At 42.9% G+C, this 19,598-nt stretch overlaps 1 protein-coding gene across 1 annotated transcript; it reads left to right on the forward strand.

Moving 5' to 3' along the window:
• Nucleotides 1–1,512: 1,512 nt before the first annotated feature.
• Nucleotides 1,513–9,783, forward strand: LOC140507430 (myeloid cell surface antigen CD33-like). The gene is made up of 5 exons (XM_072615520.1): nucleotides 1,513–1,552; nucleotides 1,894–2,157; nucleotides 2,690–2,974; nucleotides 3,693–3,976; nucleotides 9,661–9,783. The coding sequence occupies exons 1-5, from the start codon at nucleotides 1,513–1,515 to the stop codon at nucleotides 9,781–9,783; spliced, it is 996 nt and encodes a 331-aa protein (XP_072471621.1).
• The last annotated feature ends 9,815 nt before the right edge of the window (nucleotides 9,784–19,598 follow it).

The raw sequence follows: 19,598 nt of genomic DNA on the forward strand, positions 1-19,598 counted from the left end.
GATAGAAGGGAGGGGAAAAAGGAGGAGGGGGTAATTAGAAGTAAACACTTTTGAGGAGGGACAGGGCCCATAGAGAGAATAGAATTAATGGGGAGCAGGATAGGAAGGAGGGAAATAAAGTTAGTCTTTCCCAAAATGACTATTAGGGAAGTAGTTTGCATGACTACACATGTGTAACCAATTTCTAATTGCTTGCCTTCTCAATGGGGATGGATGGTGTGAGAGGAAGGGATAGAAGTTGGAACTCAAGATTTTAAAAATGAAGGTTAAAAATTGTTTGTACATGCAAGGAGAAAATAAGACATGCAGGCAGTCTTGACATACAAGGAAATAGAGAGGTAAGGGATAAGAGAAAGTGGGGGATGACAGAAGGGAGGAGAGATTGGGGGAAGGTGTAATCAGAACACATGCTATCTTAGATGTGGGTAGGGGGGAGATGGAGAGAAAATTTGGGACTTGAAATATTTTGGAAGTAAATACTGAAAATTAAAAATAAATAAATAAATAAAAAAGATGAAGCTACATCCATTAATTATGGAGCAGGCATTCCAGAGAGCCCAGTGAAACCAGCAGGTAGATACGGAGTGGGATGTTGTGGGAGGGAAAGAGCAGAGCTGAAGGGGAGGGGAGGGGGAGAGTGGGCAGCTGGGGATGGACAAGTTTGTGTTTCAGGAGTGGAAATTCAGCATCATTGACAAGCGCAGATAATGAAGGGATGGGAACAAAGGAACCCCTGAAGAATGAGTGGAGGTAGAGCGTCAGTGGTTAGAGAGAAGTCTGGGGAAGGAGGCAGGTGGTTAGACCTCCTGGGAGGTCCAGCCTCATGGTATCTGATAGTAGAGTGTCCAGTGAGGCCCACGATGACTATCTGACAACATGCAGAATCAGGAGGAGGTCTGTATGGCCCAGGAGAACCCAGTGAGGAGGCAGCAGGAAGCAGGGGAAGGTGAACCTGACCCTGCTTCCTCCATCCCTAGGGCCTGACCACTTCCTACATTAGGGGCCAAGAGGGAGCCAGGAACAGGGTTATGTTGGGGGACAGAAAAGGTGCCATTAGATATGGTGTTGGGGGTGCAGAGAGGGAATGGAGAGATCCTGGAGTAAGAAAGGGGGCCCCCTGCCTGCTGTCAGTTCCTCAATTCCCAGCTCCTCAGGGGAAGGAAGGTCTAGGTCAACAGGTCACTGAAAAAGAAGAACCAGGGAAGAAGGAAGTGCTGTGGATACCTCTCCCCTGCTCCCATCCCTCCCCCATCTCCATCCCCCAGGTCGTGTTCCTTTCACCACCTAACTGACTTCCCATCGTCAGGTCAGGCCCTCACAGCAGGGTTCAAGACAAGGGAAGAGCTGAGGGAACCAGGCTCAGTCACTGAGAATTCTCCTGGCCTTTCCTCCCCACCTTTTCTGTTCCACCTTTTCACACTTCACAGGTTCCTTTCTCCCACAGGCCTGTGTTATCAAGGCTGAGCTGACCTTGGAAAGTGTTGTGGTCTCTCATCAGCCCTGGATCTCACCATGGACCTGCTGTTTCTGCTCCTGCCCTTGTTCTGGGGAGGTAAGTGGGGTCACAGACAGAGCTGGGGGTTCCAGGAGGAAGAGGTAAAGGTTTGTGCAGGGGGTGGGAATTAGCCCTAGAAGGGCTGGAGGGGAGAATGGAAAACATAGGAGGACTCTGGCTTGAGTCTCTCTCTCTCTCTCTCTCTCTCTCTCTCTCTCTCTCTCTCTCTCTCTCTCTCTCTCTCTCTCTCTCTCTCTTTCTCTCTCCCTCTCTCTCACTCCTCTCTACAGAATCCTTTTCTGAAGAGCATCCAGGGTATAATATTAGTGTCCAAGAGAGAGTGACTGTGCAGGTGGGGTTATGTGTTTCCATCCACTGCTCCTTCCAATATGCTCAAGAGTACACTAGCAACAACACAGTCTACGGATACTGGTTCCAGGGGATGGGCAATAACACACTGGTGGCCACCAATGACCTCCAAAAGAATGTGAAGCCTGGGACAAGAGGCCGATTCCACCTCATTGGAGACCTACAGAAGGACAACTGCTCCCTGAGCATTACCGGGGTCCAGAAACAGGATCATGGGAATTACTGGTTTCAAGTGGAGAAGGGGGATCTGAGACACAGTTACTTGTATAAAAATGTGTCTGTCCATGTGGAAGGTGAGGAGGGTGTCCCACAGTATGTCTGGGAGTGCTGAGAAGCCCAGGTGAGGTATGAGAGTCAGGGCAGGATATGCTGGTAAGACAGGAGGGATGGTCACAGGACTGTTGACTGGAAAGACACACTGGAGTTCTTTCTGTAAAGAAACAAGACCTCAGACAGGAGAGCACTTCAGGGCCTGGTGGTGATAGAAAATGCCTGGGTACCAGGCACTGGGCTACAAATATTCATGGCAGGCATCCGAGGATAGCTATATTAGTGAGGTAGGAGGAAGGGCCTTGAGGCTTTCAGGTGAGTGGACACAATGTGGGGCACTCTACTGATGGAACCAGGACCACTAGGGGAGGTAAGAGGCCCAGGTCCTGGGTATGTTGGGAAATTCCAAAGGATGGAGAGTCAGGACATGGGAGGGAACACCAAGGAAAGGCTTATTGTGACATCAAAGGCAAAATCTCAAGGGCATGCTCTGAGGGTACACATTTATGGGCACCCCTCTCCTTGCCACCTGGTTCATTCAACTGTTCTCTCCAGATCTGACACAGAAGCCAGAGATCTCCATTCCAGATATTCTGGAGTCTGGGCACCAAGTGACCCTGACCTGTATCGCTCCTGGAGACTGTAGAGAGGGGACACCCCCCAACATCCTCTGGACTGGCTCTGCTCTCTCCTCCCAGGCATTTGTCTCCCAGGATCTTAACTCTTCCCAACTCCTCTTCACCCCCAAAGCAGAGGACCATGGCACTAACCTCACCTGTCAGGTGAAATTCCCAGAGGCCACAGTGACCACAGAGATAACTGTCCAGCTCAGGGTGGTCGGTGAGTGCTAGGAGGGAGTGGGTACGATGCCCAGGTACCCCAAAGGAAGGAAGGAAGGGCACAGGAGAAATGGCAGGTGCAAGAATATATCCTTGGGTCCAGAGACAATGGGGACAGGTGGAATCTGTGGAGGCGAATCCTTGGGTCTCTCCTGTTTCTCTGCTGGGTTCTGATACTGAAGCTCCCAATGGCATCCCACCTCTGAGGGTGGAGCTTGGGATGTCAGCTTAGAGCTAGGCATGTCCTTCCTCAGAACAGGAACCTCAGTGTTCCCCAGAGACATGGGACAGAGAAGCTGGGAAGAGGCAGGGGTAGGTAGAAAGGTGGGGTGGAGCAAAGAAGAGACAGGCCCAGCAGTCCTCTCTTCTGCTCTCTTTCCAAGCCCAGAATTCAGGGAAACTTGTCCTCCCTGCTCCCCACAAAGGGTAAGTCCTTCCACCCAAGTTTTAAGGTGGAATAGCAGGGGAATAGCAGCCCCAGGGCCACACAGTAGAAAAACCTGTGCTCCTCCACTAGGAGAGACACCCTGGGTTTGGAACTGCCCTTTCTATGGGAGGAGGTCATGGCAGAATCCACCTATTAAACATAGCTCTCACTGGTGTAAATGTCTCTCTGAACCACCTCTATACTACTAGTGGGGAACAGGCTAGTGCCACCTGGTGCCCTGCAGGTAGCAGAGGAGACACTGCACTGATTCACCTTCCCTCCCTTCTCCCAGGCCGCCCAAGGGTACTTGGCGCTTCTTGCTTGTGGACAGAGGAGGGATTACGCTGCACTTGCTCTGTCCAGGGAGACCTGGATCCTCCCTCCTTGCACTGGTGGGTGGGAGAGAGTATTGTGCATGAAAACAGCAGTGACAACACCCTCCATGTGGTACACAGCACCTACAGCACCTGGACCAACAGCAGTCTGGTTCTGGCCAAGAGGCTGGACCCTGGCCTTGGCATCCGCTGTGAAGGGAGGAACCGCCATGGAACCCACAGTGCCAGTGTGCTGCTACTGGTACCAGGTGAAGGCAGTGGGGTCCCTGATGGAAGGCAAGAGTATTCTGAGGGGCTGAGTTCAGGGGAAGCCAAAGGAGAGAAGAAGGAGGAGGAAAAAAACTCTTAAGTCACAAGACCAAGTACCCAGCCACATGGTATTGGTGAGGTGCTGGGCAAGCTGCTACCCCATCTTTACTCAGCAGCTTCATCTATAGAGGAAATCCTAAGGAGGAGAGAGGGAAGGGAGGAAAGAGTTCGATGATGCAGTAGATGGAATGCTGGGCCTGAAATCAGGAAGGCCTGAGTTCAAGTGAACCAGTCATTATCCTCTGTCAGTCTCAGTTTCCCCAACTGTGAAATAAGAATAATAAGGGCACCTACCTCCCAGACTTGTTTGGATCAAATGAGATAACAAACGTTAGGCACCTAAAAAAGTATCTGGAACACAGCAGGTGCTTAATAAATGCTTATTTGCTTCTTCCCCTTCCAAGTGCCCATACGTGCCACAGCTGCTGACTCTGGAGACCCCTTTCATCCCCAAATACAAAGTCACACAAAGGAGACAAGCCAACACTACTGGGCAGAGTTCTCACCAGTTACCACTTGCAGCCCTGGCCCAGCTCCAAATGACTAGCAAAGAACAAAACTGAACCTAAAATTCTGTATTTTACTAATTGTCTGCAGGACAGTCTGACTCATTACACCCACCTCTCTGGGTTGTTCTGGGGAGACCAGGAAACACCTGCCTCTACAAGGGAGCCCTTTATTCCTGGGACCCCCAGAACAGCAGAAGGGAGGGAAGGGGAGAAGGATGGAGAAGAAAATGTCTCCTCTCAGGCTGCATCTCTCCTCAGGTAAAGATTCCTCCAGTCCCTGGAATTTCTTGACATGGATGATTAAGGGAGCCTTGTGTGGAAGCATCATCACTGCTCTCCTCTTCACATGCCTGACAGTCTGCTTGTGAGTTTCCAGATTAAGGACATAAATTGGGAGGGAAAACTTGGAAGATGAAATGTGGAGTAGAACCCAGAACACCATAACCAGAGTGGGTAGGAGAAGCACCTCATAATTAATACAAGCCAGAAATGGGAAGGGTCATAGGGCATCGAATGTCAGAGCTAGAAGGGACTTTATAAAAAAGAATGTCAGAGCTGGGAGGGGTTTTAGAAGACACAAGATTAGGATATAAAACATGCAGTGTCAGAGCCAGCACAAAATTTAGAACATGGGATATTGGAGTCGAAATGCTCCTTAGAACAGGGGATCCTAATATTCTAGATGTTGTCCTCAGGAAGTAGAGAAGCAACTGAGATTTCCCTGGGGAACTGTGAGAAAGAAGCTACAGACAGAGCAAGAAGGGAACAATAGAAGACTTACAGGATGGAGAAAAGTCATTTGGATTTGGGGCTTAGGATAAGTGTGTCTACCAACAGAAAGGTAGAATTGGATGTTTTAGCTGAAGGAGATGTTTTACCCATGGGTGAACAAATAACTACAACAGAGCTGGTTATTCTCAAGATTATCAGGATATGAAGATGGCCAGAGGTCAAAACTTTGGGTCAGCTAGGTAGAAAAGAGGGTAGAACACTGGAGTTGAAAACAGAAAGAAGCAACTTCTTCAGGAAGATATATGTTCCTGGTCCAAATCTGGCCTCAGATACTTACTAGCTGTGTGACCCTGGGCAAGTCACTTAACCCTGTTTGCATCAGTTTCCTAATTTGTAAAACGACCTGAAGAAGCAATGGCAAACCACTCCAGTAAGTGGAGGAAACTCCAAATGGGATCATGAAAAGTCAGATGTGACTGAAAAATTCTTGAACAACAACAGAGGTCATAATACACCAAATGTGTAATGTCAGAGTGAGAAGAGACATTAGAAAACAGTGAATAAAGTTTAAAAATGAAAGAAAAAAGTGAATAAAAAGTCAGTCAGGTGATAATTTAAAGCACAGAAGATAGAATGTTGTACCTGCAAGAGACTTTAAAACTCCTTCGTGGCAGAACTCATAACCACGCATGACTTTCCTTGTTTCAGAATAAATACAAGTAAGAGGAAGCTTTCAAAGAGAGACTTGCACACAGCACCATCTGAGACAGGAATTGGACATGTCTCCACTGTCAATCCACTGGTGAGTCACTGAGTTTTCCTGACCCAGATCCCTCAGTCCCTATTATTTTACTGGAGGCCATAGAGATGACATCTTAGGGTGATACAACTCTTCTTCACTCTCATTATTATAGAGTTTCTAGGAAAACTGAGAACATAAAATATTTGGATCTGGGGTCTAGTTGGGTGATAAGACACCACAAAACCAGCGGAACTATTTAAGAATGTACATAATATTGAAAATATTGAGGAGAAGTGAGATATAAAGCCAACTCTACCTTATCCGTGGAGATTTATGGCCACATGGGAGTATTAGAGTCCAGTTTTAAAATAGGGAAATGATGTAGATTGATGGAAAAGGAATGGCTAGTCAAAGATTCAAAGGTTGCTCCTAAGTGCATGGATTTGTCTGAGGCAGGTTCTGTCCATCACATTCAATTCGCTAAACATTTACTGAGTTCATTACATACCTGGCAAGTGCTCCTCCAGTTCCTACTTAAAGACCCCTAGTAAAGGTGAACCCACTGCCTCCCAGGGCAGCACCTTCTACATTAGGCCGCTCTCATGGTTTGGAAGGGCAACTCAACATGGAGCCTGTATTGATCCCTATGTCATTTCCCCTTATTACTCCTGATTCTGAGCTCTGGGGCTCCCCGCAAAAAAAAAGTCCGTACCCTTCTCCACATGACAGTCCTTGAACATCATCATCATATCTCAATCCTACCAGCAGCCTTTTCTCCTTTAAGCTAAACATGCCCCACCCACTCCTAGTAGGACATCAATACAAAGCCCATTTCTCCTTCCTTTGTGCCCTCCAGCTTACCAATGTTCAAAGTAAAACTGAACTGGACACAATAGCAGAGATCTGATCTCACCAGGGCCATATGAAGAGAAATGATCACTTCCATCTTTGAAAGGGAGATTTCTGTTAATACAGTCCAAGATACATCAGCTTTGTAGACTGTCCCATCCCTGCTGCTGATTCATGTTGCCATTTCAGCCTTCCAAGATGTCCTGGTCTTTTGTAAGACTCATTGCTTACCATGGAAAAGTTAGGATTCAAGAACTCTGACTCCAAGGCCATCATCACTATCACTACAGCAGCCCAGGGAGTAAGGGAAGTGTCTAGTGGGAAATGTGGCCAGAAAGGTACTACAGAGAAAGATTTCAGAAGGGCCTCGAATACCAAAAGAATGAGATTATTCCGTGGGGGGGAGGGGTGGTGATTACATGATAAGACACTATAGAGCTAGAGGGATCCTAGAAATCTTCTAGTCCATGGCAATCACTTTATAAATGAGGAAAATCAGGCCCAGAGAAGAAAAGCTACTTGCCCAAGGATCAACAGCTACCAAGTGTCAGAGCTTAGATGTGAACCCAAGTCTTCATATGAAAATCTAGTGTTGTCTACTCTGCACCTCCCTGCAGGGCAGACTGAGAGAGAAAGTCATAAGGTCAGTAAATCATGGGATTCAAAGGTGAAACTCACCTTAAAAATCAACCAGACTGGGAGCTCTTCCCCTTTCTTGCATGTCACAGACCTCTTGGACAGTCACTCTGATGAAGCCTGTGGGCCCCATCTCAGAACATTTTTAAATGCATAAAATAAATATGTAGGAGTACAAAATAACCCAATTATATTCAAAACCAGTTGTCCATACATTAAAAAACACTCATAGACCCAACATTAAGAAACTTTGATCTAGGCCAACTTTCTCCATTTGCAGATGAGGAAACTGAGTTCAGAACAGTTCTAAAGTAACACCTGGTATGAGTAAGCCCAACTAGAGTTTGGACCCATAGCATCTGACTCCAAGTCTGGTATAATCATTGATTGAGGAATTGGATTGGTTATTCACTCACTTACTCAACTGGCCTTTATTCAATGTCCATTACACTTCCAGGAAGACAATTCCCTACCCCAAGAAGCCAACCACAAAAATGAGCCAACAAAGAGCCATAGGCTTGACCCATGATGAAACAAGACTCTTGGGTCAATCCCATGCAGCAGTGTGGAGCCAGTCCCTGTAAACCAATGAGTAATTTGAAGAAGGATCATTTACATCTCAGAAATTAGCAAGCAGGACAAATTGGTATTTGATTTCTGATTGTGTTAATTGTCTGGGTTTAAGATAGCAATGGAGAAATTTTAATAATGCAGATTAAACTTTAGGGTCTACCCTCCCTTTGCCTCTCCTCTTTCCCTAAAGAACTCATTGTTAAACATTCACCAGCACATCTCTGGATCCATTGTCTACTCAACCTCAGATTCTGTCTCATCAAAGGTCTTGAGGGTTACCTTTGGTACATAACCCTTCCTGAGATAATGACATTCTCATAGTAGTGCTAGTGGCTCAGAGGATAGAGCACTGAGCCTGGAGTCAGGAAGCCCTGAGTTCAAATCTCACCTCAGGTACTTACTAGCTGTGTGACCCTGAGCAAGTCATGGAACCTCTGTTGCCTCAGTTTCCTCCAATGTAAAATGGGCATAAAGTTAGCATTTACCTCACAGGATTGTTGTGAGGATCAAAGGATGATAATTATAAAGAGCACTTAGCATAGTATTTGGCATAAAGGAGGTGTTACTTAAATGTTTATTCTCAGGGAAGCTAGGCAGCCTAGTGGATGGAGAACTGGCCCTGGTGTCAGGAGGACCTGACTTCAAATCCACCCTCAGACACTTGTTGGTAGTGTGACAATGAGTAAGTCACTTAAGAAAGAAAAAAGGAAGGAAGGAAGGATGCTTATTCCCTTTCTCCTCCTCCAAACTCCTACTTCCTACTTCCTGATTAAGGGTCACACTCCAACCTTGGGCATTGCCATGTGCAAACAAGTCACATCTTAGCCTTCACTTCCTCCAATCCAAGGATCCTCCCTATGGGAGGCTCACAGAAACTTCGATTTAGAAGAGATCTTAGCGGGAACCTGGTTCCAACTGGACGTGAGCAGAATCCTCCAAAGCAAAATCATCCAGTCTCCTCCTGAAGATCTCCTGTAATGAGAAAGATAGAAGTGAGGAAGGCAGACCTAGGAAGGACCTTAAAACCTAGTACTAAGGAGGTTGCCTCTACAAGGACTCAAAACATGGAATTCTTAGAACATAGAATGCAGAATATCAGAGAAGGTCCAATACAACATAGAATGTAGCACATTAGCATTGAAATACTTGGTAGAATGTTGAACTCATAATACCAAAACAGCAAGGACTCTGATAAAATAGAACACAAAATATTAGAACTGAAAAGAACCCTAGAAGAGAGGACACATGGTGTCCCAAAAAGATGAAATCTCATCAAACAAGACCTGGTGCCAGAACTAAACAGCCATGTAGAAGATAGAATAGGCAATGTAATAACGGGAAAGATCCTCAAAACCTAGGCTGTCAGTGAAGAAAAGTGATAGAGCACAGAGGCCAGCAGAATTGGGGATCCCCTAGAGACCACTTTGTTTTTTCCCCTTCTGAGTTCCTGTAGACATTCTGCACCTCAGACACCCCATGAATCTTTTTTATATCTGACAGGCTGAAGCTGAGAATTCTGGGAGGCAAGGACCCTTGGAGCACCCTCCCTTACCTGTACTGGGTTCTTGCTCCCAGGAAGTGGAAGACCAGGTGCACTATGCCTCCGTCTCTTTCCGAGTCCAGAAGCCCCAAGAGATTCCTAATCTTGAAGACACCCACACGCAGTATTCAGAGCTCAAGTTCCAAAAAAGAGACTAGAGCAAGGAGAGTGGGGACTATTTGGGATTAGGGAGACTCTGAATCACTACTTTGGGAAAGAAGATGTTGTCAGGGTGAATCCATCAGCAGAAATGTATTGATCATTGTCTCTGTGGGGGAGACAGAAATGGGAAAGGGCATTGTTTGGAGAACATTTAGGGGGTGATTAGATGAACAAAACTTAATGAGACATAGAGTATAGAAGTCAGAGCTGGAAGTCTCTGGTGATGGTTCACACATATACCCAACCTTCTTCTCTCTTCTCAATTCCAGCCCAACATGATCAACTTCCTGCTGTACATCTTCACTTGAGTGCCCCTTAGGACCTCAGTTCAGCTTGTGCAAATCAGAGCTCATTATATTCTCCCTCCCTAAGTCCCCTTTCTAATTTGGCATTTAGTTAAGAATTTAAAATTTATTCTTTTTCTAGATTTTTAAAAATGTGCACATCAAATTTCTTCATCTGTTCTTCCTTTCTTTTATTGATATAAGCATTTAAGAGATAAATTTTCCCCTAACTGCTGCTTTGACCACATTCCATTTTGGCGTGTTGTCTCATTGTCATTCTCTTTAATGAAATTACTGATTGCTTTAATGATTTATTTTGAGACACTCATTCTTTAGGATTAGATTATTGTGTTCCCAATTAAATTTTTGTCTATCTCCAAGACCCTTTAATTCAATATAATTTCAATTGCATTATGGTCCAAAAAGAATGATTTAATATTTTTGCTCTTACATATTCATTTGGGAAGTTTTTATGCCCTAATTCATGGTTAATTTTTGTGAAGGTACCATACACAGTTGAGAAAAAGGCATATTCCTTTCTATTTCCATTCAGTTTTCCCCAAAGGTCTATCATGCCTAATTTTTCTAGAATTCTATCCATCTTCTGGACTTCTTTCTTATTTATTTTATGGTTAGATTTCTCTAAGTCAGTTTGGAGGTAAATTGAGGTTCACCCACTACTATAAGCTTACTATTTATTCCATCCTATAATTCATTTAACTATTCCTTTAAGAATTTATATACTGTATCATTTCATATATGTATACACTATTGATATTACTTCATTGACTATAGTATCATTAAGTAAGGTATATGTTCCCTGATTATCTCTTTTAACTAGGTCTAATTTTATTTTTGCTTTGTCTGAGACCATGATTGCTACCCTTGCCTTTTTTACTTCAGCTAAAGGATAATAAATTTTGCCCTAGACCCTTAGTTTAACTTTATCTGTATATTTGTTTCAAGTGTGTTTCTTCTAAACAATATATTGCTATTGTTGGATTTGTGTTTCTAACCCATTCTACTGCCCACTTTCATTTTATGGGCGAGTTCATCCCATTCCCATGCACAGTCATGATGTAATTCTCTAATCCTATTTTCTTCTGTTTATCCTTATCTCTCTCACTCTCCTCTTTTTACTCTGTCCCTCCTCAGAAGTCTGTTTTTCTTCTCAACACTGCCTTCCTTAATTTGCCCTTTCTCTTATCACCCCCTGCTTCTCTTAGCTTCTTCCCCTTCTACTTTTCTTTTGGGTGAGATGGATTACTACACCCAACTAAGTGTATGTATATATATTCTTACTTCTCTGAACCAATTCAGATAAAAATTGAGGTTCCAGCATTGTCCAATTCCTCCCTCCATTTAAAAAGCTCCGACTTCCATTCCTCTTTTATGTCAGATAATTTCCCCCATTCATCCCTTCCCTCCCTCCTTCTTCCAGGACATGCCTTTTTCTCATCTTTGATTTATATTTTAAGATCACATCAACAGGAAAGGCTTACACTCATACCTTTTGTCTAAGTAGACTCCTTCTAACTGCCCTCATGATTATGTTCTTCAAGGTTACATGGATCATCTTCCCATTTCAGAATATAAATTATTTAACCTTATTGAGTTCCTCATGATTTCTCAATCACATTTATGTTTTTATCCCTATCTTGAATCTTGTATTTAAATGTCAAAATTTCTATTCAGTTCTGATTTTTTCATCAGGAACACTTGAAAGTCCTCTGTTTAATTAAATATACATTTTCCCCTGAAGGATGACACTTGACTTTTCTGGGTCAGTTATTCTTTGTTGTAATTCTTGCCTTTGCCTTCCATAATATATTCCAAGCCTTCTGCTCTTTCGTTGTGGTAACTGTTATATACACATATAAACTTAATCAATTTGAAAAGCTACTCCTTTCTTGATTTTGGTTACTCAATGACTTGAATTTTTAAAAATGGAAAAGGTGAGGAAACAGAAACTTAAAATTCATAATCACAAATGTAAATGCCCCCAATTTTAAGCAAGAAGACTGTTAGAGGAAAAAGAGCAATCATGTTGCCCGTACAAATCACACAGAAATGTGTGTATGCATATGTTAGATATATAGAAAAATAGAGTGAGAGACAGAGACAGGCAGAGAGAGAGAGAGAGAGAGACTCAAAATGGAGGGCTAGGAAAATAGGTTTTCCTGCAGGGTATTCCCACCAACATAATCTGTAATAATATTTTCATTTGGAAATAGAAGGGAAATGAATGACCAGACACCATGTTCTTTTCATCACACATGGATGTTTGTCTCTTGGTGTAGTTTTACTGGTTGAATCCAGTAAAATCAAGCCAAAAGAAAGAACAAAACAATTATATTGTACTTAAAGACATAGTACAAAATAATACCACTTTTAGGTATAAATATGTAGCAAATAGTGTAGTATTGGAGTCACTAAAAATAAGTAGTATAAAAAGACTTTGCAGAATGTCTAGATGACCTGAGATATCATCTCCACATGAATGCCTCCATCTTAGGTTTCCTGAGCAGGCATCAAATTTCCATAATTATATATAAATATTTTGTGTAGGAGAGGGTTCCAGCTTCTTACCAGACCCTAGGAGTGAATCAATCACCCAATATCAGAGTAAATAAGGTAGTAAGAAATTTTCTTCTAAACTCCCCACAATGTATGTACAAGCCTTTAGTCAATTTTCAGGCATTCTAGGACATTTAGTCATTGAAGACAGATGTTGTCCACAAGGGAATCATCATGGCACTGAGTGAAAGAATCAGAGGCAAGACTGAACTGGTGGACCAAGAGGGCAGCCCAGGACTGGAAGACTCCAAGATGAGAAGGACCTGAAGGAGGCCTACCTTGGTCCCTATAGTCCAGGGCAGCAGGGGCACCAGAGGGAGAACTCAAGGGGAATGTTCCAGTCCTCCTCACCCACCCGCAACTGTCAGTGTGATCAATGGGAGCTGGAAGAATGAGCCCAGAAGAACTTTTCACCAGGCTCTGCAGAACCTTATCATCCCCATGCCCTGAGTTCACAGTAAGCTACCTGAGGGCAGGCAAATCTCCCTTGTCTATGCATTAGCAGTGTCCTTCACAGTGCCTGACACAGAGGAATCCTTTAATAAGTCATTACAGCTTTTGTTAACGAAAGCTTGGGGAACATTTCTTAACCTGCATTGATGAGCTGAAAACTCTTTTCACTGACATTGAATCCCAAGGAGATCAATGACAGGACAGAAAGGTAGCAAAGCTGTCCGAATATCCTTTAAAAAATCAGATCTACAAGAAAATGAACAGTGGGGATCCAGAGGTGGTGAGAGATTCCTGCCCTCTTCTCCATAGAACAAGATCAAATACTCAAAAGCATCCATCATACCCTCTCTCTAGCCCCAGCACTGCCATGAATCTCTTTTCCAGGTTAAACATCTTCATTCAACCAATCCTCATAAGATATAATTTTCTATTGAATTATTGATTTAACTTGGAACTAATCCTCAAAAAATAGGATGTGTTTGTTGACCTATCTTGTTAAGGACTTTCAATCAATCATCATAGGACATGATCTAAAGGGCTTCCCTAAAGTTATCTGCCTCTTGGAGCTGTCTATGTTACCACTGTCTTTCCAAAAACAGGACACTCAGAAGGAACATATTTCACAAGTGCAGCACCAAGGCAGAATAGAGTCACATTGTCACCTCCCTTGTCCCTGGTAACAAACTGGACTAAAATATTGAAACCTGGAGTAGTTAACACATCTGGGGCCAAATTTTGATTCAGATTATAAAGAAAGGAATGAAAGACTTCTTCTTGGATTTGGCATATATTCATTGCTTATGTGTATGTGTGTGTATATTCATATATATACATACACATAAATATATACATATATGTTTGTGTCTATGTCTGTATGCACACACAAACATACATATATACAGACATATTTATAAAAGAGTAACTTTAAGGAAGAAATTCTAAGTCAAGCAATAGGGATAAAGGTGGCAAACATCCTCTTGGACATCTTGCTCTGTTTGGACGGACGTTATTCATGTTATTATTCATTATTAACTTAGTTACTTTAAAAAAGAAATAACTTTCTGATTTGGGGACAAAAAGGCTTCAATTTCTTTGGGACATTGGACTAATCATTTTCCTTCTCTTCATCTCAGTTTCCCCATCTATAAAATCAGGAGATTCGACTAGTTAAGATCTATGCTCTCTTCATCTCTAACTTTGTTTTTGGTTCAAAAGGTACTTTGAGTGTCAGTGGTCTGGGCATTGTCACGGCAGTCAGAAAATCTGTATTCAAATATATGGCTGAGTCACAACTTTCCTAAGATGCAGTTTTCTCATCTGTACACTGATGCAGTTGGACTAGACTGCAATGAGGTCTCTCCCAATTCTAGAACTCTGATCTCAAGAACCTCTGGTCTCCTGATTCTGTCTAGATAAGGCCTAAAGTAATCACCTCCTAACCCATTGTGGATGAGGGAAGATGGAACCTCTTGTTGAAGGAGGCAGGAAAGACAATATCAGATCTTCCTTATCTCATGATGCTGTACCTGTTCCTACATCTTTCTGAAAGAGAACAAGCTGGGTGTGGGGGTGATGTGAAAGAAGGATGAGGATAGATGTTAAGACAGGATGCTGATGGACACTCATAGTTTTCATTTGCTAAAAGGAGAACTTTTTCCTTTGCCGTGAAAAAAGCATGATTTAGGAGAGAGTACACTGGACTTGGAGTCAGAAAGTCACAAGTTCATGTCTCCAATGCTTACTGTATGACTTGGGGGAATCACATAGCTTCTCTGAACATCAGATTGTTCAGCAGAAACATGAGGCTAGCAATATCTTCATGCTCCCTTCACCAATGAGATGATGGATGGAGGATTCTTTGCAAACTTTAAGCTCCTTAATTCAGTGTTCTTTGTTGTTATTCTCCCTTGTCGGAGCAAATGAAATATGATCCAATCTAATGTTTAGGGATCAAGTCTGTAAGACCCAGTGTTTTATTCTGTTTGTTATTCCTAATGCAAATATTATTTTGAATAGATTGAAATGCTGAGTGGTTGGTTTATTTCCTTTGACAGTATAGTGCCTTGGACTCAGATAAATTTCCATGACAATCTGGCATTGAAACATATTTTTCTTCATTGAACCTCACAGGACCAATCAAATGGAGTTAACAGAACCTTCTTGAAATCTCTTTCTGAGTTCAACTCTGGCCTCAGACATCTCCTAGCTATGTGACCTGAGGCTTCCCTCAATTTCCTAATCTGTAGAATGAACTGCAGAAGGAAATGGCCAACCATCCCAATATCTTTCCCAAGAAAACTCCAAAAGGGAACCACAAAGAGTCAGGCATGACAGAAACAGTGCAACAAGACATTTAAAATCTCCATGGAGCATCTCAGGAATGAGTTGTCTATATCAGGAAGAATTTGCTCAGATCCACAACACATCAGTTTTATCTCCATTGGACTAGTTGGAGTCAGCATATATATGGTGAGTTTAGGAAATTTCTTGCTTTATGAAATTATTTACCCTAATGTCAAAAGTCAGATAGATGGTTTTGCTATGGTGGGGTATGTAGGTTAACTTGATTTCCTTCAGGAGGAGTCAGTGAATGTTCCCTCAAATGAATGAAATTCTCTTTCTAGCTGATTGCAATATTTTCTCCTTCACCTGGGAACTTTGGAATTTGGCTACAATATTCCTAGGAGGTTTTCTTTTTGGATCTCTTTCAGGAGGTGATCTGTGGATTCTTTCAATATTTATTTTGCCCTGTGGTTCTAGAATATCAGGGCAGTTTTTCTTCATAATTTCATAAAAGATGATGTCTAGGCTCTTTTTCCTTGATCATGGCATTCAAGTAGCCCCATAATTTTTAAATTGTCTCTCCTGGATCTATTTTCCAGGTCAATTGTTTTTCCAATGAGATAAGTCACGTTGTCTTCCACTTTTTCATTCTTTTGGTTTTGTTTTGTAATTTTTTGGTTTCTCATGAAGTCATTAGCTTCCATCTGTTCCATTCTAATTTTTAAAGAACTATTTTCTTCAGTGAACTTTTGAACCTCCTTTTCCATTTAGCTTATTCTGCTTTTTAAAGCATTCTTCTCCTCATTGACGTTTTGGAACTCTTTGGCCAATTGAGTTAGCCTATTTTTAAGGGTATTATTTCCTTCAGCATTTTGGGGGTCTCCTTTAGCAAGCTGTTGACTCACTTTTCATGATTTTCTTGTATCGCTCTCATTTCTCTTCCCAATTTTTCCTCCACCTCTCTTACTTGATTTTCAAAATCCTTTCTGACCTCTTGCATGACCTGAGACCACTGCATATTTATTTTGGAGGTTTTGGATGCAGAAGCCTTGACTTTTATATCTTCCCTTGATGGTAACATTGTTCTTCCTCATCCTAAAGGATAGGAGAGAATACCAGTTGATCAAGAAACTAACCTTCTATAGTCTTATTTTTTTACCTTTTGGGGGCATTTTCCCAACCAATTACTTGACTTTTGGGTCCTTTCTTAAGAGTAAGGTTCACTCTGGGGACCTGTAAGATCTCAGTTCCTTCAAGGTGGCACAGTTAATGGAGAGGAGTTTACTCCAGCTCCTGGTTGAGATTCAGATCCACTTCTCAATTCCTCCAGTGGCTTTTGGCAGGAACAGGGCATCCACTGAGGGCTGAGGTTCAGATCAACTACTCAATTCCTCCAGGGGCTTTAAGCTGAGGCTTCAACAATGGAAGCTGGTTGCTGCCTTCTGAGGACACCTCCATAGAAGCTCTGCCTACTGCTGCTGCTGCAGCTGCCTGGGGCCAGGGCTAGGGGAGGACCCTGCTCCCTTGTCACAGAGGTGAAAAAGCCCTCTTGCTGACCTTTGAAGCTGCCTTTGCTGCCTGTGGATTTAGAGATCTTCTCCACTGCTGCTGGGGTTTCTGACCCCAAGGCCCAGGCTGGACTGTACTCTGCTCCATGTCTGGTGTGACAGATCTCTCCCAGTGGCCTTAAATGTCACCTTGGGCTGGAAATCTCCTCTGCTCTGTAGTTCTGTGGCTTCTGCTGCTCTAGAACTTATTAAGAGTCTTTCTTTACAAGTATTTTATGGGCTGTGGGGGAAGAGCTAGAGTATGTACATCTTTCTACTCCACCATATAGGCTCCACCCCACAGTTATTACTTTGAGTTGAATTCTCAGCAGGGAAGATGGAGCACAGGTTCTGGGCTTACTGTTTCAACTCTACTTTGAACTGGAAGGCTGACTTCTCAGAGCATAGGTATTCATCTTCACCTCAGGGTTTATAGGTATCCGAGAAATACTTCTAGGTGTCTTTTGAATGCTATTGCTTACTGCTACACTTCTTTCTTTGATTATCAGTTGATATGAATGCAGTTACAGTTAAACAACTTTTTTCATAAATATTCACATGGTGGCAAAAGTGATACAAAATTCTTACTCTTTCTCCCCGCAAAAGTCTGAGACATACTCTCACACAAGCACAGAGAAAAGTCCAGGTAAATATAGGTTCCAGCTCATGGAAAATATATGGTCAAGGTCGTAGCACGAAACTTCTCAATGTTGCTTAGCTGGAGTTCTTGAGAGCTTCCCCTTCACTAAAAAAAGCTCTTCTCCTTGGCTTCTGGATAACATCCTGAATCTACCTCTTCTTGGTACATCCATTCTATTCTTTTCTTTCTATACAGACACTGCTGCCATCTGCTGCTGCTCCAGTCACTTCTTGGGCACCAGTGGAAAAGTACAGGCCTCCTCCTCATCTCATGTCCACAAGGTTTTCCTCAGGCCAAGGTGCTCTGTTCTTCCTCCCATCAAATGATTTCTTCTCAGAGCCCTGGCTAGAGACTTCCACCCCAGTCTCTCTCGCTTTCACTATCTGGTCAATAATGGGTCATAGCCCAACTTCCATTTGAACAATTGTTTGTGTTTTGCTGGCACAGAGTGAGGGTAAATAGCAATTGTTTCTGTTCTGATCAGAAACTCTGAGGGTCTTGCCTTCCCAAGCAAACTAGAACATCTTTCACCTCATTTCTTACCTAGCCTTTAATCTGAACAGGTGTTGCCTAAATCAAACTGAAATATGAAAGACCGTAGCTTTAAAAGACCAAGGTCTACCACTGCATCTAGTACCTTCTCTAGTCCCCCTGATCTATGTCTTTCCACTGGACCTAGAAGGCTCTGCAGGAGAAAGTGAGGCTGGTGATTTTGTATAGCTCTCCCTTATTTAAATCCAATTGATTTGCATATTGTGGCATCACTTCCTGATGTCAAGGTCCTCTTCCAGAACAAAGAACAAGCAGCAATCTCTGTGTGTAGAAACAGGAGCTGGCCAGTTGAGCAACATAGCTCTTTTCCTTACCTCAAGGTTATAAAGATTTTATAGATAGATAGAGACAGAGATATAAATATAAAGTAGATTAATAACTAATGTAGACATGTAGCTATACATATATGTATATATATACTTATGTAATTCCATTTGATCTTCACCACAACTCCATGAGATAGATGCCACTCTTTTTCCTATAGAAGATACTGAGGAAGATGGAGGATTATGACTTGCCCATGGTCACACAGCTAACAAGTGGCTAATACTAAATTTGAACTAGGGACTTCCTGCCTCCCAGTTCGACACAACAAAACCACTTCTTGTTGAAGGAAGGAAACTCTGAGAGGCAGTCAGGAACCTCAGTTCTAGTGAAGTAAGTTCAGTACATGAGTAGCCATTGGAAGCTTCCTGGCTTTTTAAACCATAGTTCATCCTTTGCTATCAACTTTTTAAGACTTAGTAACCAAATATGGGAACCAAGCCTCCTCCCTCCAAGAACCTTACTTCGATGGAAGCATGTAAAAGATATCTGCATAGGTTCACATTTCTGTGCTTTCTCTCCCTTAACTCCCTAAATATCTTAAGGTGGAAGGAAAGCTAATCACTGTCCCATTTCTGCAGCCAGTCAATACCAGCCTCAGTGTCTTGGAGACTGGTCCACAATAGGACCACAGAGATCAACAGAAACCTTGTCCATTTGACAACCAGGGGGTTGTTGACACAGGCAGGAGCCATCTCTGTCATGACCTAGAGTTCTGGACCTTGAAATGGGTCATAATCCAAAGTTCCCAAGGCCAAGTGTGTGGCAGTTATCTCTGTAGGGGAAATAGGGATGCCCAAGGAATGGATAGAATGTTGGACTGGGAGTCAAGAATACTTATATTTGTCTCCTGCCTCAGGGACTCCATAGATGGGTGCCTTTTGGACCCTCAGTTTCCTTATCTGTAAAATTTGAAAGATAACAGCACCCACCTGACTGGACAGAATTATGAGAATCTAATGAGATTACACATGAAGAGCTCTTTGTCAACTGAGTGTTGGACCCTTCCCTCTGAGCCTACCCCCCATTTCTCCTCTCTATATCTTGTGTGGATGTGGGCATTTGAGTGCTGTCTCTCAATAAATTGTGAGCTCCTTGAGAGAAAGAACTGTTTTTGTTTTGTTTTTATTGTTCTTGCCTTTCTCTATATT

Source organism: Notamacropus eugenii, chromosome 5, assembly GCF_028372415.1.
Source record: "Notamacropus eugenii isolate mMacEug1 chromosome 5, mMacEug1.pri_v2, whole genome shotgun sequence".
NCBI classification, from domain to species: domain Eukaryota; kingdom Metazoa; phylum Chordata; class Mammalia; order Diprotodontia; family Macropodidae; genus Notamacropus; species Notamacropus eugenii.

Excerpts from the sequence above, each read along its gene's own strand:
- LOC140507430 (XM_072615520.1), top strand. The coding sequence starts at position 1,513 with ATGGACCTGCTGTTTCTGCTCCTGCCCTTGTTCTGGGGAG. Across the intron at positions 1,553-1,893 it reads CCTGCCCTTGTTCTGGGGAG|AGTACACTAGCAACAACACA; the intron begins GTAAGTGGGGTC and ends AATATGCTCAAG. Across the intron at positions 2,975-3,692 it reads TGTCCAGCTCAGGGTGGTCG|GCCGCCCAAGGGTACTTGGC; the intron begins GTGAGTGCTAGG and ends CCCTTCTCCCAG.